The sequence below is a fragment of the Pan troglodytes genome, chromosome 13 (assembly GCF_028858775.2).
Source record: "Pan troglodytes isolate AG18354 chromosome 13, NHGRI_mPanTro3-v2.0_pri, whole genome shotgun sequence".
Taxonomy (NCBI): Eukaryota; Metazoa; Chordata; class Mammalia; order Primates; family Hominidae; genus Pan; species Pan troglodytes.
In genome coordinates, this window is record NC_072411.2 from 31,030,259 (window position 1) to 31,052,502 (window position 22,244).

At 41.3% G+C, this 22,244-nt stretch overlaps 1 protein-coding gene and 1 pseudogene across 1 annotated transcript in view; one reads left to right on the plus strand and one right to left on the minus strand.

The window, feature by feature from the left end:
* Positions 1 to 753: 753 nt before the first annotated feature.
* LOC107966644 (fatty acyl-CoA reductase 2-like) overlaps positions 754 to 22,244 on the minus strand; it is a 56,225-nt gene continuing 34,734 nt past the window's right edge. The window contains exon 6 of the mRNA XM_054678840.2: positions 754 to 985. Coding sequence (XP_054534815.2) covers positions 754 to 985 — 232 coding nt within the window. The remainder of the gene's footprint in view (positions 986 to 22,244) is intronic.
* On the plus strand, positions 3,325 to 4,529 carry LOC112207945 (single-stranded DNA-binding protein 3-like; annotated as a pseudogene).

A 22,244-nucleotide genomic window follows, 5' to 3' on the forward strand; every position in this document is an offset into this window, starting at 1 on the left:
CCAAACACTGCATGTTTTCACTTATAGTTGGGAATTGAACAATGAGAACACTTGGACACAAGGCAGGGAACATCACACACCAGGGCCTGTCATGGGGTGGGGGGATGGGGGAGGGATAGCATTAGGAGAAATACCTAATGTAAATGACGAGTTAATGGGTGCAGCAAACCAACACGGCACATGTATACATATGTAACAAACCTGCGCGTTGTGCACATGTACCCTAGAACTTAAAGTATAATAAAAAAAAGAAGATAGTATAATTCAAAGTACTTTCAAAAGGACATAGCGCTATACTGAGGTTAGAAAAAACAGTATTCCCAAGCTGAGATCCTTCTGTGCACTTTGTAACCCTTGTTTACCCTGGCAGTTGCAATACTACCAATGTGACCATTAAGAACATTCGGTATGTTTAAACTACAGTGGGAAAGCCAAGATATGAAACCATCACCCATGGGAATTTTGAGGCTAGAGTAATTAGAAGCTAATTTAAGATCTCCATTCAACTCTAGGACAGTCAGGGTAAGTGCCAGAGAAGCTGCATGCTGGGTAAATCCTGATCCCAAAGTGGAATTTTGCCCTAGTATAATGGGTTCATACTTGATTGGCTGCACTTAGCTATACATCCCGAGGAGGAGGAAGAGAAGGAGGAGGAGGGGAAGGGGAAGAGTAAGAAGACGAAGAGGAAGAAAGAAGAAGAAGAAGGAAGAGAAGGAGGAGGAGGGGGAGAAACGACATCAGAAAGTAATTGGGCTAGAAGAATTTTAATTTGGAAGCAAAACACAGAATCCAGGTGAGTGGGCTTACTGGGAAAGGGTCGTGCCACGTTGCTCCCACAGTGGAGGGCCTTATGATGGCGATGGTTAGGTTTCTGCTCTCCTGCTGCACCACCATTTCTCCCAAGGCCTTGCTGTAGGTGCAAGAATTGGGTGGATCGCTGATCAGCTTGGGTGTGATCTCGTCAATAACAGCGTCATCTAACCACCTAAAAGGTAGTCAGAGTAAAAAGAATTCTAGCAGCATATGTTAGACAATAGACCAAAAGGAAAATGTGACACACAAATAGTCAAACAAAAGTTCCACCTTTTAGCCTGGTTCTGGAATTCAGAACAGTCACACGATACCAAGTTTTTGTGCGTACCTGTTCAAAGCATGCACGAGCTCTTTGCTCTCCACTGCTAAGCCCAGTCTCATCAGCCACATCCTATGCCCTCCCATCTAGAGAGATAGGTAGGTAGACAGACCAATAGAATCAATAGCAATACCACTTTATTATTACTACTAGTATAGGGCTATTAGTACTACTTGATTAGTATGACTTTAGCACTACTATTACTTTATCAATTACTTTATCAATATTATTACTTTATCTGTAGTAGTGCTAATTTGAGGTAATTACATACAACCTCTTTACTTCCTTTCCAACAAGCTCGTAAGTACATTCATTGCACATATTTTTGAGTCCCAATCATTCTCCCAGTAGTGTGCTGGAAGCTGTGTTCAGGGAGTTTGAGGCTCTCATCCAAGGTGTTTCAGTGGCAGCCCCGTTCAGTGTTGTCCTATAGAAACCCAGTGCAGTGATCCTGAAGAGTTTAGCTTTACATTTAAAAAATTTCGTTCAATGCAAATCAAACCAAAGTGACTACTTTTGGCAGACTGACAATCTCTTTTAGCAAATCTATGTAATGCATTTTGAAGGTCTGTTTGGAATCTGTGCTAATAACTTGCTAATTATTTCCAGAGATTTCCAATGAATTCTGAAGTCTGTCAAGTGTGGTGATTATAGTACTCTGAAATTGCTTCAAAATCATGAATATTGAATTCTCCTACTTATAATATGACATGTAGCATGAATAACTGAGTTACCATAGCATTTGCCTAATCTTTCTAAAAATATGTCAGAACTGGCCTGGCGGAGTGGCTCACACCTGTAATCCCAGCACATTGGGAGGCCGAGGAGGGTGGATCTCGAGGTCAGGAAATCGAGACTATCCTGGTCAACACGGTGAAACCCCGTCTCTACTAAAAATACAAAAATTAGCTGGGCGTGGTGGCACGCGCCTGTAATCCCAGCTACTTGAGAGGCTGAAGCAGGAGAATCGCTTGAACCCAGGGGTCGGAGGTTGTAATCAGCCAAGATAGCACCACTGCACACCAGCCTGGTGACAGAGCAAGACTCCATCTCAAAAAAAAAAAAAAAAAAAAAAAAAGAACCATTTGATGAACCCAAAGTCTATCTACCTGTCTCTAAGAGAGCAAAAAATTATTGTCAATTAAATATGTAACATTTATTCTAACTGACAGATCTATGTGGTTAAATTATTGATATAGCGTTTTAAAAATTAAGCTGCCATTCTAGCTGCTGTGTGATGGTATCTCATTGTGGTTTTGATTTGCATTTCTCTGATGGCCAGTGATGGTGAGCATTTTTTCGTGTGTCTGTTGGCTGCATAAATGTCTTCTTTTGAGAAGTGTCTGTTCATATCCTTTGCCCACTTTTTGATGGGGTTGTTTGTTTTTTTCTTGTAAATTTGTTTGAGTTATTTGTAGATTCTGGATATTAGCCTTTTGTCAGATGGATAGATTGCAAAAATGTTCTCCCATTCTGTAGGTTGCCTGTTCACTCTGATGGTAGTTTCTTTTGCTGTGCAGAAGCTCTTTAGTTTAATTAGATCCCATTTGTCTATTTTGGCTTTTGTTGCCATTGCTTGACATAGGAACGCTTTTACACTGTTGGTGGGAGTGTAAACTAGTTCAACCATTGTGGAAGACAGTGTGGCGATTCCTCAAGGATCTAGAACTAGAAATACCATTTGACGCAGCGATTCCATTACTGAGTATATACCCAAAGGATTATAAATCATGCTACTATAAAGACACGTGCACACGTATGTTTATTGCGGCACTATTCACAATAGCAAAAACTTGGAACCAACCCAAATATCCATCAGCCATAGACTGGATTAAGAAAATGTGACACATGAGACCAGCGGCGGCGGCGGCGGCAGCGGTGCTGGGGGCGCAGAGGGCCGCGCAGGCGGAACCGGGCGAGCACGCGAGCTAGCGGAGAGCGGGCGGCCTTGCGGGAGGCGGCGGCGGCCCCCCAGGCCAAGCCGGCGCGGGAGGAGTTCCAGGGCGATGGGGCCGCGGCCAGGCCTGATGCTTTGACAGCTGGAAAGAGCGCGGAGCCAGCGCCTGCTCGGGAGGGAGGGGAGCGCTGCTAGGAGAGCGCCAGCCAGCGAGAGAGGGAGGGAGCGCCTGGGAGGGGGCCGGGAGCGAGGGACAGCTCGGGAGAGCCGGAGCGGTGGCGGCTGTGGGGAGGCTGGGCGCCCTCTTCCCTGCAAACCATGTTTGCCAAAGGCAAAGGCTCCTTGGTGCCCTCGGACGGGCAGGCTGGGGAAAAGTTAGCTTTATACGTCTACGAATATTTACTGCAGGTAGGAGCACAGAAATCTGCACAGACCTTCTTATCGGAGATTCGCTGGGAAAAAAACATCACGTTGGGAGAACCGCCTGGGTTTTTGCACTCGTGGTGGTGTGTATTTTGGGACCTTTACTGTGCAGCTCCTAAAAGGAGAGATACTTGTGAACATTCAAGTGAAGCAAAAGCCTTTCATGATTATAGTGGAGCAGCTGCCCCAAGCCCCGTGCTTGGCAACATTCCCCCAAGGATGGGATGCCTGGAGGCCGAGTCCCGCCAGGTTTCTTTCAGGGTCCTCCGGGGTCACTGCCCTCGCCGCACGCACAGCCTGCACCTCACAATCCTAGCAGCATGATGGGACCCCACAGTCAGCCTTTTTTGTCACCGCGATACGCAGGCGGCCCCAGGCCCCCCGATCAGAATGGGAAACCAGCCTCCGGGAGGAGTTCCTGGGACACAGCCATTGCTGCCCAATTCCATGGATCCCGCACGACAAGGCCACCCCCACATGGGAGGATCAATGCAGAGAATGAACCCTCCCCGAGGCATGGGGCCCACGGGTCCCAGCCCACAGAATTACGGCAGCGGCATGAGACCACCACGCAATTCCCTCGGCCCCCCACGCCCGGGATTAACATGGGCCCGGGAGCCGGCAGACCCTGGCCCAATCCTAACAGTGCTAACTCAATTCCATACTCCTCCTCATCACCTGGTACCTATGTGGGACCCCCTGGTGGTGGCGGCCCTCCAGGAACATCCACTATGCCCAGTCCCTCAGATTCAACAAATTCCAGCGACATCTACAGAATGATTAATCCGGTGCCGCCTGGAGGCAGCCGGTCCAACTTCCCGATGGGTCCCGGCTCGGACGGTCGGATGGGCAGCATGGGCGGCATGGAGCCACACCACATGAACGGATTGTTAGGGTCAGGCGACATAGATGGCTTCCAAAAACTTATCCTAACAACGTAAATAGTATTAGCAATCCTCCAGGCACCCCTCCAGATGAGGGCGAGCTAGGAGGGAACTTCCTCCACTCCTTTCAGAATGACAATTATTCTCCAAGCACTACGATGAGTGTGTGATCCCCCCTTCTACAAGACGCTGAGAGAGCTGGCATTGCAGGCGGGAAGATGCCAGAAATCACGCAAGAAGTGAGGTGTCATTATCCAGGAGCTGGTGGGGAGGGCATCTCCTGCTCCCCTCAACCCCCTCCCACCCCATCCACGCACAACTTTCCCAATTTTAGTTTCATGCAGTAAAAAGGCCGAACTTTTTATTCCATAAAACAAAACAAAAGAAAGAAAATGTGGCACGTATACACCATGGAATACTATGCAGCCATAAAAAAGGATGAGTTTGTGTCCTTTGCAGGGACATGGATGAAGCTGGAAACCATCATTCTGAGCAAACTATCATAAGGACAGAAAACCAAACACCACATGTTCTCACTCATAGGTGGGAATTGAACAATGAGAACACTTGGACACAGGGCGGGGAACATCACACACGGGGGCCTGTCCTAGCGTGGAAGCTAGGGGAGGGATAGCATTAGAAGTACCTAATGTAAATGACGAGTAAATGGGTGCAGCAAACCAACATGGCAGATGTATACCTATATAACAAACCTGCACGTTGTGCACATGTGCCCTAGAACTTAAAGTATAATAATAAAAAAATTAAGCTGCCAGAATATGCTAGTGTGATTCTTCTGATCAATGTGGTACATTTATTTCTATTTTATACAACAGAACATAACAATACTATTTTGATTGTAGAAAATCTTCACTGTTACCACCTTGCTGACATGACACATTTTTGAACAACTAAGATGTGCATGAGGTTAAGACTTATTTAGAATCACAACTCTCAGTATTAATGCCTCATTTCATCCTGGGGTAGAACATGGGCATTGAATATAATGTTTCCATTTTTCTTGCTTTGCTTGTGAGTGCTGAGTGTGTTCTGGATACTCAAATTCCTTTTCATTTAAATTGAATGGAGAAAGATTGAGGGCTTCTAGAATTAAAAGCAACTTAAACTACGTAGAAATATCAAGGATATTTTAATTATATGGTCACCTGGAGGCTGGGAAAAAGTGTAGGACGATGCAGACACCTCTCCATCTTAACAATAATCCTACCTCATTTCATTTGTGGGTCAACAGCGGATTGACTGACCTGAGATCATTTTCCCTCAACTGCAAAAATATACAGTTTATAAAAACCAGGTCTTCAGAAAATAGAGCTTAATATCAATAAGGCTGTAAAGAAAAAATTCCTAGAAAACATCAGAGCCCAACAATGTGCTGGGATTGTATGTCACAAGGCTAGTACCAGTTGTGGTCATTAATGTTGGGGTACCTGGAAAGGATAATACTTGGGGGGATGGGGGCCTTATAAAGCTTAGTAGGTTTGCTTGCCTTAGAAAATGTTGTTTTTGGTTGTTGTTGTTGTTTTGGTTTGGTTTGGTTTATTTGGGGGTTTTTTTGCTTTTTTTTTTTGAGACGGAGTCTCGCTCTTTTCCCCCAAGCTGGAGTGCAATGGTGTGATCTCGGCTCACTGCAACTTCTGCCTCCTAGGTTCAAGCAATTCTCCTGCCTCAGCCTTCTGAGTAGCTGGGATTATAGGTGCCTGCCACCACGCCTGGCTAATTTTTGTACTTTTAGTAGACACGGGGTTTCACCATGTTGGCCAGGCTAGTCTCGAACTACTGACCACAGGTGATTCACCCTCCTTGGCCTCCCAAAGTGCTGGGATTTCAGGCATGAGAAAATGTTGGTAATACACATGCAAGAAATTTTAATATTCTATAGATGGCTTGCCTCTGCTGTTCTTACTTACACCTGTATTCCACTGTTTTATCTTCTCATTCCAATTTTACTTGTGAAAATAGCAATAATTATATTCATTCTAAATTCTCAGGCTATTATGAGGGTAAACAAAAATATTCACAACTGCATTTAATATCTTTGATAAAACAAAATGAGCCAAAAACCTAAGGCATTCCTATTTTTAAATAAAACAACAAGGGAGCATCAAACATCTGTGTAGGTAATAGTTGGTTTTAAAATGTCATTTCTGGCCAGGTGTGGTGGCTCGAACCTATAATCTCAGCACTTTGAGAGGCCAAGGAAGGAGGATCGCTTGAGTCCAGGAGTTTGAGACCAGCCTGGGCAACATAATAAGGCCCTGTCTCTACAAAAAAAAAGTTTTTAAAACTTAGCTGGGCATGGTGGCATGCACCTGTAGTCCTACTCAGGAGGCTGAGGCAGGAGGATTGCTTGAGCCTGGGAGTCGAAGGCTGTAGTGAGCTGTGATTCTGCCACCCTACTCCAGCCCAGGTGAAAGAGCAAGACCCTGTCTCAAAATAAATGAATGAATGAATGAACGAATTAATGAAACAAATAAAACTAAATTATCATTAATAATACAGCCAGACAGACCATCTGCTAGCTCATTCAGCCAGTTCCTAGGTTCAGACAGGAGATTAGTGTAAACACGCACATGCACTGATTGGGAAAAGCCCTTCTCAGGACTTTCACTCAATTCAGGGTTGCTGCTGTTGTTTGTCCTCAGCATGTTTTTAAACAGTAAATAAGTTACCATGGATAAAAAACACTATGTAAACCAAAATACATGTCTGAAATTAATCCAAATGTTCTTCAGTATACTCAAGAAGATGTTTTGACCCAGGGGTCTCAAATTCTAAACTCGAACTGCTTCAGAAGAAGCATAAAGTCATTGAAAATTTCAGAAAGCAATATGTATATGTCTATGCATGTACATGCATAGACACATATACAATTTCTTCTAAAGATTACTATCAATTTTGGGGTTTCAAACTTATTGAATCAACATGATGATATCATTAATAATTACGTTATTTATGTATTTACGGAATGAAATGCCAAGAGACATATGTATTTCCCCTCCCTGACCCTCCAATTTTCTTACGCAACAAGTTGGCAAGCCTAGTGGTTTATGAGGAAATCTGTTAGAGAGTAAGTAGTGGACACACTGTCTTATGATAACATTTGGTCTCTCTTTCTCCAGTCTAAATTATATAATTCACTTGATTGTTGTAGTTATCAAGTTGTATTTGTTCATCTGTCTGTCTCCCCACTGGAAGGTGAGTCCAGGAGAGCAGGGATTATGATTTTTATCTCTGTGTCTAATCACTTTTCTGCCCCCAGGAGCCAGCTACCTTATTCAGTAAATCGATGCTCTTCCACATGGTAATCCTGATTGGCCAATTTCTGCACTATATAAGGTTTTGGGAAGCAGAGATGGACAATGATGAGAGAGAGTGGATGAAAGGAAGATGAGGTTATAGGGAGAATGTGAGAAAGGAAGGAAGGGGATATCTTCATAGAACAGGAAGCAAAACTGGAAGTCAAAGTGTGCAGTGGCAGTGGTGAAAAGTGTTGACCAATCTCGGTTTGGTGAAGGTGGCGTCAAATCAATTTAAACTTGTCACAGGGAAGCAGGGTATTTCTGAGCCTAATGCTTATGGAGGATTAGTCTCTGTATTTCCCTCCAGACTTTCACAGACTACTCAGCCCAGCCCAAACATGAGCCAGATGCTGAATGGACTGCCAATGTGAAAATTATTCGATTTGATTAAGAAACAATTTAATCTTACTCTGGTTTGTATTTAAAGCCTGCTAATATCAAAGTACACAGAATTTTCATTTTTATATCAGCAACTTAGATGCCATTTAGAAGCTGTGCCATCCTGAAATTAAAAGCACAAGTTGTAGAGTCAGCTTTCACCATTCTCCTAGAAGAGATCAGCTTTTTTGGTGTTAACAACGTGTTCTATAGCAGGAAGGAAAGGCTACTGTCCAACGTCTGACCTCCTTTCCTATCTCCTGGAGGGCTGTGATGAGGGCCACTGCTGCTGGCTGTGGGGGTCTCCATTTCCCTGCCTCTCACCCCTGCACCCTTAGGACACACGCCACCTTTCCTTTTTTACATGGCAGACTAGCTATGTCTTCTGGTGGCCATGTAGCTTCAGAAGTGTGGTTTTTAGTAGGTACAGATCCATGAGGAACTTTCATTCAATTAAAGCTTCTAGGAACTGAAAGACAACAGAAGGTGAGGAAGGCAGGAGAAAGAGGAAGCATGGGGTATTATAAGATAAATGATCCTCATTTCAAATGAAGACTGCTTAATGAAAAATCTCCTTAAGGCACTATTTCCCAAACTTGCCTGGTCATCAATGTGAATTACACAAGGCCCCTGGGAAAAATCCAGACTCCTGGGTGCCATTTTAGAACCACTAAATACATCTGCAGAGGTAAGAGTCTGGATAATCTGTATTTTTAATATGCCCTGGAAATTCCAACAGTCAGGCAAATTAGGGAATCACTAATTTAAAGAAGTCCGCTCCATCAACTTAAGTCATTAAGATTTGAATATATCAGGACTAGCTCTCAAAAACGCATTGCTTCTTGAAGTAAACATTTCAACAGAATTGAATTTTAAAAGAATTAAATCCCCTGAGGGTGGAGCGAAGAGGGCCGAATAGGAACAGCTCCAGTCTACAGCTCCCAGCGTGAGCGACGCAGAAGATGGGTGATTTCTGCATTTCCATCTGAGGTACCGGGTTCATCTCACTAGGGAGTGCCAGACAGTGGGTGCAGGACAGTGGGTGCAGCGCACAGTGAATAAGCCGAAGCAGGGTGAGGCATTGCCTCACTTGAGAAGCGCCGGGGGTCAGGGAGTTCCCTTTCCTAGTCAAAGAAAGGGGTGACAGACGGCACCTGGAAAATCGGGTCACTCCCACGCTAATACTGCGCTTTTCCAGCGGGCTTAAAAAACCGCACACCAGGAGATTATATCTGGCACCTGGCTTGTAGGGTCCTATGCCCACGGAGTCTCGCTGACTGCTAGCACAGCAGTCTGAGATCAAACTGCAAGGCAGCAGCGAGGCTGGGGGAGGGGTGCCTGCCATTGCCCAGGCTTGATTAGGTAAACAAAGCAGCTGGGAAGCTAGAACTGGGTGGAGCCCACCACAGCTCAAGGAGGCCTGCCTGCCTGCCTGCCTCTGTAGGCTCCACCTCTGGGGGCAGGGTACAGACAAACAAAAAGACAGCAGTAACCTCTGCAGACTTAAATGTCCCTGTCTGACAGCTTTGAAGAGAGTAGTGGTTCTCCCAGCCCACAGCTGGAGATCTGAGAACGGGCTGACTGTCTCCTCAAGTGGGTCCTTGACCCCCGAGCAGCCTAACTGGGAGGCACCCCCTAGTAGGGGCAGACTGACACCTCACACGGCCGGGTACTCTTCTGAGACAAAACTTCCAGAGGAACAAACAGGCAGCAGCATTTGCGGTTCACCAAGATCCGCTGTTCTACAGCCACCACTGTTCTGCAGCAACCACTGCTGATATCCAAGCAAACGGTCTGAAGTGGACCTCCAGCAAACTCCAACAGACCTGCAGCTGAGGGTCCTGTCTGTTAGAAGGAAAACTAACAAACAGAAAGGACATCCACACCAAAAACCCTTCTGTACATCACCATCAGCAAAGACCAAAAGTAGATAAAACCACAAAGATGGGGAAAAAACAGAGAAGAAAAACTGGAAACTCTAAAAAGCAGAGCACCTCTCCTCCTCCAAAGGAACGCAGCTCCTCACCAGCAATGGAACAAAGCTGGAAGGAGAATGACTTTGACAAGCTGAGAGAAGAAGGCTTCAGACGATCAAACTACTCCAAGCTACTGGAGGAAATACAAAACAATGGCAAAGAAGTTTAAAGCTGTGAAAAAAAATTAGACAAATAGATAACTAGAATAACCAACGCACAGAAGTCCTTAAAGGAGCTGATGGAGATGAAAGCCAAGGCTCGAGAACTACGTGAAGAATGCAGAAGCCTCAGGAGCCGATGCGATCAACTGGAAGAAAGGGTATCAGTGATGGAAGATGAAATGAATGAAATGAAGCGAGAAGGGAAGTTTAGAGAATAAAGAATAAAAAGAAATGAACAAAGCCTCCAAGAAATATGGGACTATGTGAAAAGACTAAATCTATGTCTGATTGGTGTACCTGAAAGTGACGGGGAGAACGGAACCAAGTTGGAAAACACTCTGCAGGATATTATCCAGGAGAACTTCCCCAATCTAGCAAGGCAGGCCAACATTCAGATTCAGGAAATACAGAGAATGCCACAAAGATACTCCTCGAGAAGAGCAACTCCAAGACACAGATTCACCAATTTGGTCACAGATTCACAGATTTGGTCAGATTCACCAAAGTTGAAATGAAGGAAAAAATGTTAAGGGCAGCCAGAGAGAAAGGTTGGGTTACCCACAAAGGGAAGCCCATCAGACTAACAGTGGATCTCTTGGCAGAAACTCTACAAGCCAGAAGAGAGTGGGGGCCAATATTCAATATTCTTAAAGAATTTTCAACCCAGAATTTCATATCCAGACAAACTAAGCTTCATAAGTGAAGGAGAAATAAAATACTTTACAGACAAGCAAATGCTGAGAGATTTTGTCACCACCAGGCCTGCCCTAAAAGAGCTCCTGAAGGAAGCACTAAACATGGAAAGAAACAACTGGTACCAGCCACATGCCAAATTGTAAAGACCATCCAGGCTAGAAAGAAACTGCATGAACTAACGAGCAAAATAACCAGCTAACACCACAATGACAGGAACAAATACACATATAACAATATTAACTTTAAATGTAAATGGTCTAAATGCTCCAGTTAAAAGACACAGACTGGCAAATTGGATAAAGACTCAAGACCCATCAGTGTGCTGTATTCAGGAAACCCATCTCATGTGCAGAGACACACAAAGGCTCAAAATAAAGGGATGGAGGAAGACCTACCAAACAAATGGAAAACAAAAAAAGACAGGGGTTGCAATCCTAGTCTTTGATAAAACAGACTTTAAACCAGCAAAGATCAAAAGAGACAAAGAAGGCCATTACATAATAGTAAAGGGATCAATTCAACAAGAAGAGCTAACTATCCTAAATATGTATGCACCCAATACAGGAGCACCCAGATTCATAAAGCAAGTCCTGAGTGACCTACAAAAAGACTTAGACTCTGACACAACAATAATGGGAGGCTTTAACACCCCACTGTCAACATCAGACCGATCAACGAGACAGAAAGTTAACAAGGATGCCCAGGAATTGAACTCACCTCTGCACCAAGTGGACCTAATAGACATCTATAGAACTCTCCACCCCAAATTAACAGAATATACATTTTTTTCAGCACCACACCACACCTATTCCAAAATTGACCATATAGTTGGAAGTAAAGCACTCCTCAGCAAATGTAAAAGAACAGAAATTATAACAAACTGTCTCTCAGACCACAGTGCAATCAAACTAGAACTCAGGATTAAGAAACTCACTCAAAACCGCTCAACTACATGGAAACTGAACAACCTGCTCCTGAATGACTACTGGGTACATAATGAAATGAAGGCAGAAATAAAGATGTTCTTTGAAACCAATGAGAACAAAGACACAACATACCAGAATCTCTGGGACGCATTCAAAGCAGTGTGTAGAGGGAAATTGATAGCACTAAATGCCCACAAGAGAAAGCAGGAAAAATCCAAAATTGACACCCTAGCGTTGCAATTAAAAGAACTAGAAAAGCAAGAGCAAACACGTTCAAAAGCTAGCAGAAGGCCAGAAATAACTAAAATCAGAGCAGAACTGAAGGAAATAGAGACACAAAAATCCCTTCATAAAATTAATGAATCCAGGATCTGGTTTTATGAAAGGATCAACAAAATTGATAGACCACTAGAAAGACTAATAAAGAAGAAAAGAGAGAAGAATCAAATAGACGCAATAAAAAATGATAGAGGGGATATCACCACCGTTCCCACAGAAATACAAACTACCATCAGAGAATACTACAAACACCTCTATGCAAATAAACTAGAAAATCTAGAAGAAATGGATAAATTCCTCGACACATACACCCTCCCAAGACTAAACCAGGAAGAAGTTGAATCTCTGAATAGACCAATAACAGGCTCTGAAATTGTGGCAATAATCAATAGCTTACCAACCAAAAAAAGTCCAGGACCAGATGGATTCACATCCTCATTCTACCAGAGGTACAATGAGGAGCTGGTACCATTCCTTCTGAAACTATTCCAATCAATAGAAAAAGAGGGAATACTCCCTAACTCATTTTATGAGGCCAGCATCATCCTGATACCAAAGCCTGGCAGAGACACAACCAAAAAAGGGAATTTTAGACTAATATCCTTGATGAACATTGATGCAAAAATCCTCAATAAAATACTGGCAAACCGAATCTAGCAACACATCAAAAAGCTTATCCACCATGATCAAGTGGGATTCATCCCTGGGATGCAAGGCTGGTTCAACATATGCAAATCAATAAATGTAATCCAGCATATAAACAGAACCAAAGACAAAAACCACATGATTATCTCAATAGATGCAGAAAAGACCTTTGACAAAATTCAACAACGCTTCATGCTAAAAACTCTCAATAAATTAGGTATTGATGGGACGTATCTCAAAATACTAAGAGCTATCTATGACAAACCCACAGCCAATATCATACTGAATAGGCAAAAACTGGAAGTATTCCCTTTGAAAACTGGCACAAGACAGGGATGCCCTCTCTCACCACTCCTGTTCAACATAGTGTTGGAAGTTCTGGCCAGGGCAATTAGGCAGGAGAAGGAAATAAAGGGTATTCAATTAGGAAAAGAGGAAGTCAAATTGTCCCTGTTTGCAGATGACAAGATTTTATATCTAGAAAACCCCATTGTCTCAGTCCAAAACCTCCTTAAGCTGATAAACAACTTCAGCAAAGTCTCAGGATACAAAATCAATGTACAAAAATCACAAGCATTCTTATACACCAATAACAGATAAACAGAGAGCCAAATCATGAGTGAACTCCCATTCACAATTGCTTCAAAGAGAATAAAATACCTAGGAATACAACTTACAAGGGCTGTGAAGGACCTCTTTAAGGAGAACTACAAACCACTGCTCAATGAAATAAAAGAGGATACAAAGAAATGGAAGAACATTCCATGCTCATGGGTAGGAAGAATCAATATCATGAAAATGGCCATACTGCCCAAGGTCATTTATAGATTCACTACCATCCCCATCAAGCTACCAATGACTTTCTTCACAGAATTGGAAAAAACTACTTTAAAGTTCATATGAAACCAAAAAAGAGCCCACATCGCCAAGTCAATCCTGAGCCAAAAGAACAAAGCCGGAGGCATCATGCTACCTGACTTCAAACTATACTACAAGGCTACAGTAACAAAAACAGCATGGTACTGGTGCCAAAACAGAGATATAGATCAATGGAACAGAACAGAGCCCTCAGAAATAATGCTGCATATCTACCACCATCTAATCTTTGACAAACCTGACAAAAACAAGCAATGGGGAAAGGATTCCCTATTTAATAAATGGTGCTGGGAAAACTGGCTAGCCATATGTAGAAAGCTGAAACTGGATCCCTTCCTTACACCTTATACAAAAATTAATTCAAGATGGATTAAAGACTTACATGTTAGACCTAAAACCATAAAAACCCTAGAAGAAAACCTAGGCAACACCATTCAGGACATAGGCAGGGGCAAGGACTTCATGTCTAAAACACCAAAAGCAATGGCAACAGAAGCCAAAATTGACCAATGGGATCTAATTAAACTAAAGAGCTTCTGCACAGCAAAAGAAAATACCATCAGAGTGAACAGGCAGCCTACAGAATGGGAGAAAATTTTCGCAACCTACTCATCTGACAAAGGGCTAATATCCAGAATCTACAATGAACTCCAATAAATTTACAAGAAAAAAACAACCCCATCAAAAAGTGGGCGAAGGATATGAACAGACAGTTCTCAAAAGAAGACATTTATGCAGCCAAAAGACACATGAAAAAATGTTCATCATCACTGCCCATCAGAGAAATGCAAATCAAAACCACAATGAGATACCATCTCACACCAGTTAGAACAGCAATCATTAAGAAGTCAGGAAACAACAGGTGCTGGAGAGGATTTGGAGAGACAGGAACATTTTTACACTGTTGGTGGTACTGTAAACTAGTTCAACCATTGTGGAAGTCAGTGTGGCAATTCCTCAGGGATCTAGAACTAGAAATATCATTTGACCCAGCCATCCCATTACTGGGTATACACCCAAAGGATTATAAATCACGCTGCTATAAAGACAATGCACACGTATGTTTGTTGAGGCACTATTCACAATAGCAAAGACTTGGAACCAACCCACATGTCCAACAATGATAGACTGGATTAAGAAAATGTGGCACATATACACCATGGAATACTATGCATCCATAAAAAATGAAGAGTTCATGTCCTTTGTAGGGACATGGATGAAACTGGAAGCCATCATTCTCGGCAAACTATCACAAGGACGAAAAACCAGACACCACATGTTCTCACTCATAGGTGGGAATTGAACAATGAGAACACATGGACACAGGAAGGGGAACATCACACTCCGGGGACTGTTGTGGGGTGGGGGATGGGGGAGGGACAGCATTAGGAGATATACCTAATGCTAAATGATGAGTTAATGAGTGCAGCACACCAACATGGCACATATACACGTATGTAACAAACCTGCACATTATGCACATGTACCGTAAAACTTAAAGTACAATAAAAAAAAAAAGAATTAAATCCCCCAATGCTATCCCTTCCCTAGCTCGCCAACCCTCAACCGGCCCCAGTGTGTGATGTTCCCCTCCCTGTATCCATGTGTTTTCATTGTTCAACTCCCACTTATGAGTGAGAACATGCGGTGTTTGGTTTTCTGTTCCTGTGTTTGCTGAGGATGATGGCTTCCAGCTTCATCCATGTCCCTGCAAAGGACATGAACTCATCCTTTTTTATGGCTGCAGAGTATTCCATGGAGTATATGTGCCACATATTTTTTATCCAGTCTATCACTGATGGGCATTTGGGTTGGTTCCAAGTCTTTGCTATTGGGAATGGTGCTGCAATAAACATGTGTGTGCATGTGTCTTTATAGTAGAATGATTTATAATCTTTGGGTATATACTCAGTAATGGGATTGTGAGGTCAATTGGTATTTCTGGTTCTAGATCCTGGAGGAATAGCCACACTGTCTTCCCCAATGGTTGAACTAATTTACACTCCCACCAACAGTGTAAGAGCGTTCCTATTTTTCTGCATCATTTCCAGCACCTAATGCAGATGAGAGGTTGATGGGTGCGGCAAACTACCATGTCATGTGTATACCTATGTAACAAACCTGCACGTTCTCCACATGTATCCCAGAACTTAAAGTATAATAATAATAACAATTAAAAAGATTGAAATTTTAAAATTTTAATTTAAATTAGGCTTTAGTTACTTGCAAAATACATTGTATTTCCAAACAATGTGCAAAACAAAGAGTTATTGTATGCATTATCAATAAAGTTATATCACTTCTCATAAAAATAACATTAAAGAAAAATAATTAAATCCATTTTAGGACAATTAAAAAATGTATCTGTCAATTTTCACATGAAAATTCTCTTACGTTTATACATCCCACATTCTAATAAGGACTAATTGACATTGAATTATGAGCAGTATAGAAATATGTGTATGCATGTCTGTATACTTATAGATGTATATCTGTTCCAATGGAAATATCTATTTGTAGTCAGAAAATCTGTTTGGTCCCAGTTCTCACTAATAATACGATCTTACTAAAACTACTTAAACTGAATAAACTCTACTTTTTCATTTATTAAAAAAAAAGAATTAAATCCCTGGTACTAGAAATGTAAAACATGGCAAGTATGCATGTTCTAATCTGGAGTTAATTTGGTATGTGTAATTCCATAAGCAAAGCAGTAGCCATGTCCTATTGTTTTTTTGTTTTCTTTCCCAAAACACATTGCTAATCCACTGCCTCCCCCAACCCCTGGCCATATCAATATTACTGAAGCCCACTTTCATCAGTGTCTTTCCATGATAAAAACAAATGAGCAAACAACAAAAATTACACACAAAACCACATGCACACACATAGCCCTCCTTCAATGGAGCTCCACTGCCTGGAGAATTAAATCCAATTCCTCTGCATGGTATGCAAAATCTCCACAGTACAGCCCAGCCTGCCTCTCCAGCTTGATCTCTAACTGCTTCCCTACACACATGTGCTGCCAAGAGGGACTTCTGGCTGTGTCCCAAACATGCCTGGGTTTCCCAGCTCCAGTTGCCCTGCCTGGCACGTGCGCACATCTCACCTACCCACACTCTTCCCACTCTTCCAAGTCACCTCATATGCCTCTCTCCACTCCACCAGGCTTAATATGTACTGTTTTCCCACCACCCCACGTGTATAATTCTGCCCTGTTCTATTTGTCTGGGATGTGAGGTCCTTGGGAACACAGTCTATATCCTAAGAAAGCACCTTTTAATCTCTAACACTGCCGAGTATGTGAGTAGACTGGAAAGACCATGAGCTTCAGAATCAAGTGGCCATGGATACCTTTCTTGAAAGTCTTGATAGACTTTCAAGGAGTTACTTAGCCTTCCTGAGCTTTTTGCTCCTTAATTAGCATAGCAGTGATGATAAATCAACCCTACAATATTAAGTTATGGCAATAAATGTCTGTGAAAGTGTCTTGCTCACAGTGATTGCTCAATAATGATTCATCTCCTCCCTTCCCTTCTTATTTCAGATTTATTTACATATGTTCAATAAACCAATAAGTATTTGTGATTCCATTTTTCTAGTTCCTAATTCTAGTTATTTCAGGTTTTTATACAGGTGCAGAAGCCCTTTTCTTCTACACTGGTTCCCTTAAGAAGAGTTACCTTGACCTAAAACATAAGAAAAGCACCAACCATAAAACTCTGCCTTTCTTGGTCAGTTATATGCATTTTTAAAAATAAACATTCTACGTAAACTGTTATTCTGGAAAACCAGAATTTCACTGGCAATCCCTGATCCATTTATGCCCATAAATTTCCAAGGTAAATACACCAAATAGGCAGAAGCTGGTAATATGAAGATAGAGATGAGTCAGGATGGGAACTGGTGGCTGGGATGAGGGGCAGAAGACAACTACAGGTATAAGAGCCAGGAAAATTGTTGTTTAACACTGATTAATGGCCATGCTTGTCCTACTCATTAAAAGCATTAACTTCTGATTTAAGTTATTTGAAAATATTTTTATGCTAACATGCTAAAGTTTTTGTGCTAACAAAATCAAATTTCATCTTTCTGGAATATTTCAGAGCCAAGGTAATTCTAAAGTTTTTAGATAGGTGCTAAAGAAAGGGAGCTCAGGCCCGACAGACTCAGGATATAGGCCGGATAGAAAATCGGGGGAGCTGAACGAGGAGAGACGTTAGGCCTGCAAAGGTAGGGACCAGGATGTTAGCATGAGGTTGAAGTTCACAGTCCCATTCACTTTATTAACAGCACTGAGCAGTATCACTTCTGCCCAAGCCATCAGAAAGGTCCTGGCCAAAAATGCAAATCCTTCTTTATCTTCCAGAACTAGAATTCCCATTCAACAGATTTTCTGGAAAAATAAAGTTTCCTTTTACATTGTCATGGCTATGTTTTTGAGATCACAATGCCCAGAGTACAGCTTCAAGATTATCTTGATGTCTAACTCCTGGTTCCTTAAGAATGGCTGAAATACTAAGAGCAAATGACAGCTGTTAGACCCCTTGAAGTTACAGTTCAAAAAAAAAACAAAAAAAAACTGTTCCCTAGGTATTTCTCTGTTTCACTGAAAGATAAACTCCCAGGGGAAATAGAAACCTAAAAACCTTTGAAAATAATTCTTTTTTAACACAGGCCAATTACTAAATAGAGAACTCATCAAAGAAAAAGTATTTTCTTAAAACAAAAAACTAAACCTGTGTTTAGGTAAATTAATATTTATTCATAATGATTTTTAATGTTATTTGTCATTCTAAAACTTCCAAAAATTCCGTCTGGTATAGGAGTTATTGAAATAGTCATAGATGATGGTATAGGTGGAGAGGGGTTGCTGGGCTTTATTTAAAGTGCTATTCAAAGCTTCACATATAGGTTTCATTCAAAGTTTAAGAAGAAAAAAATGAACAATCAGAAACGGGTAAGATGTGGGGATATAAATAGATATTTTGTACATAAGACTTCTGCATCCCCAAATATTAGCTTGCTATGGAATTCTGTCATCTATTCTTGTTCCAGTCAAAACAAACAAAAGCAGTCAGAACAGTATGAACAACAATCATCTAGTTCCACCAAAAACTTTTCATTCATTCAGCAAGCACTGAGTCCCTAGCTGAAGATGCAAAGAGGAGCAAGAAATATTCTCTTCCATTGAGACAGTCATTGTCTAATGGAAAATGTAGATAAGCAACCAGACATTCAGAATGAGATGTGTTACAAGCAATAATAAAGCTGAGCACTGGGTACTATGGGGCACTCGGGAAGGCTGCCTAAGCCAGAGAGCTTCACAGGGAGCCTTGATGTCTGAGTGAGAATCAACCAGGTGAAGCAGAAGGGGAAATAGGCTCTAGGAACAGAGAGCTTTGAGCGCAAAGGCAGGCAGAGTGTGAGGAGAGGAGGCCTTACTTCCTTGTGACTGCAGCATGAAGGTAAGGGGAGGGCTGAGAGAAATGAGCCTCGACAGCTGTTCCTGGATGTCCTAATTAATTTTGAATTAACAAATAATAAGTATGACTTTTTCTGTTTTTTTAAAAAAACTTCATTCCTTAATTGCATGCAAAAGGTATCTGTTGAGATAAAATAATTTCATTCCTGGTTCTAATTAGTTGCTTAAATAATTGTTATCCTTGGAGAACAGTAATGACAGATGAACATTAAAAATTTTGTAAAAATGTCAATTGCACTTTGTTCATATATCACATACTTGAGGGAGTGTGGAAAGTGCTGAATGCCTGAAGATAAATCAACTCTTCCTCTGGGAGGTGAGTTTATTCTTCTTTGAAACCCATTATTTAGTGTCTGGACATGGTGGTATGGAGTACCTAGAGAAGCCCTTCGTTAGCAGTGAACTCCTACTTCTTTTCTCTGATGAACCCTCAGACTCTTGCTGCCTCAAATTGCACTACGACCTGTCAGGTGTTAGAGAGATCAGCAGTGGAGAAAGTCCCAGGAAATGGCCTGGAAACAAAAGGAGTCTGCCCCTCTCCTTGGTATATCAAATATGGAAGCATCACATTTGCCAAGAGACAACACCATATGAGGGTAACTGACAGAAGTCAATTCTATCCTGAAAATGCTCTGAGGTTTTAAACATAGTTTATTGCCTTGATGTTGGGCCTCAGAGTACACCTGCCTTTTCTCCCGCTATCCTGATAAATTCTGCACTCTAAAATGTTTCTCTGTATCAATGTAGCAAACCTCCATTTATTAGCAACTTTAAGTAACCTCCAGGTCCTTTAGATGACTTTCATTCTTCTTTGTCCTGGACATTTTTATGACAGACAAAAATATCTGTTCTCAGAACTGGAGGAGATAAAAATGTTTCCCCTGAAGAGAATGAACTCTTAATTAAGCTAAAGCTTTTTAAAGAGTATATATTAAATGTAAATATAATATTATAGAAAATTATAATGTAATAAATTTACTGTGAAAGAGTCCATTTTTCTGGTATAATTATTTTTATGTAGAGTTTTTTAAAAAAATAGAACAAAAAACAAGGTAAACTTAGTGAAATGGAGCAGAATAAAGAAACAGAAAACAAACCTATCCTGAGACCCGAGCTGTGTCCTAGGATGAAAGTGGTTTCTGCTGTTTGGCAAGAAGAGAAAAATCCTAGACACTATTTCTCTTGCATAATAGGACAGTAAGGAAAGGGTGTCTTAACCAAAGAAGTCAAGAGACCTTCTGCCAGATCTTGGAGCAATTCTTATTCTTCATTAGTTCTTCCTTACTAATCATTTGATTAACTGATATTAAACACTCCCTAGCACTGCAATAAGTGTTTTATATAACTTTATTCAACCTCACAACAATCAAATGGGCCCATTTTACAAATGAAGGACCTGGGGTTCAGAGAAGCCAAGGGGCTTTCTCAAAGTCACACAGCTAGTTAGTTGTGGAGCTATGCCGAACTCATGTCTGAATCAAAAATTTTTCTTCTGAACTTTTATACTATACAATGTACTTGCTTTATCTAGTGACAATGTTAAGTTCATTAAGAAGTGAGAAACCACTTCTATGTATAATATTCCCAAGTACCTCATGCAATCTAATACAGTTTAGCAAAATGTTTCTTTAAGAATTTTCTATCCCCCTTCTCTTTCAGCAGTATATTCCCCACCAGGGGATGAAGGAGCTAGCAGGGACAAGGTAGCTAAGGCTAGCAGTGTTTCAAAGCATTTTGCTTCAAAAGTGTTTCACTTCATCATCTCATTAATAGCTACAAAGAATCAAAGAGAGCAACATTCTACTCACACCTGGATCCCTTTATTTGACGAATTATTCAAGGGAATCACAGATTTTTTTTGGCTCCACAGGGCACGAATAAACAACTTCATCGATGTGCTTCAGGTTACCATTTGAAAAGGCAGTAGAGATATGTATAAAGGCTTCCAGCTTTGGCATCTCACTAGCCATAAGAGCCGCTGGGTGGCAGTGATGTTAAGTTGCACAGCATGTCTACAGAAGATTAAGCAGAAGGAAATACAGTGAGGTAAGTCAGCATCATGCCTGTCTCTAACTGCACCTACTCCCGTAACCGGCATACCTATCAGATTTTGGTGGCTGCACCAAAACACCAGGAAGAAAAGGATGGGGCACGGCTGCACAGTTACGTGATACTTGGAATGTCTTATGTATTGATGATGTGTTTGTGTACATAAACCCTATTCACTGATGCACTGTATGCATATTTAGATGTCACTTGGCTCTAATCAACTGGAAAAAGAATCACAATCCTCTGAATTTACAAAGATGCTTCTATAAGCAGCCATTAAAAGAACAAAAACATGTAAATTAAGCAGCTAACTGAAGAAATTGGAAAATATAAATAAACTGGAGAGGAGCAACAGTTGATTTTTAAATGAGCAATATAAGTTGTTATTATAAAGGTCTAGGCCAGACATGAAAATTGATGTCAAAATCTGAAATTGCAACTACTGGAATACAAAGCTATATAAACAGTATGTGATAACAATGAAGTAGTTCATTCCAGGAATACATGGTTTATTGAATACCAGGAAACTTATTAATTTAATTTAACTCAAAAAGAGAAAAACTATTTAATAATCTATATGTATTTTGAAAAGTTTAAGATGATGTTTAGTTTTCATTTCCAATTTAATTAAATGAATTCACTAGAATAGGAATAAAATGATTAAACAATATATATTTAAATTTGCTAGCCAATGTCATTCTTAATGGTGAAAAGCTAGGAATACTGCTTGTAAAGCCAGGGCTAGAAATAATGCCTACAGTCACAACTACTATTTAACATTGTTCTGAGGTCCTAGCCATGTAAGTAATTAGAAAGAAAACTAAAATTAATGAAGAAATATAGATATTAAAAAGACAGTCACAAAAATTACTATAGGATTATATAATTGCATGCCTGGAAAACAGAAGCAGCTTTTTTAAAAAGCTAAAGTGTACTATAGTTCAGTAAGGTGTCCGCTGATTAAAAATTATATAAAAAGGCTGGGTGCAGTGGCTCAAGCCTTAATCCCAGCACTTTGGGAGGCTGAGGCAGGCGGATCACGAGGTCAGGAGATCGAGACCATCCTGGCTAACATGGTGAAACCTCGTCTCTACTAAAAATACAAAAAAATTAGCCG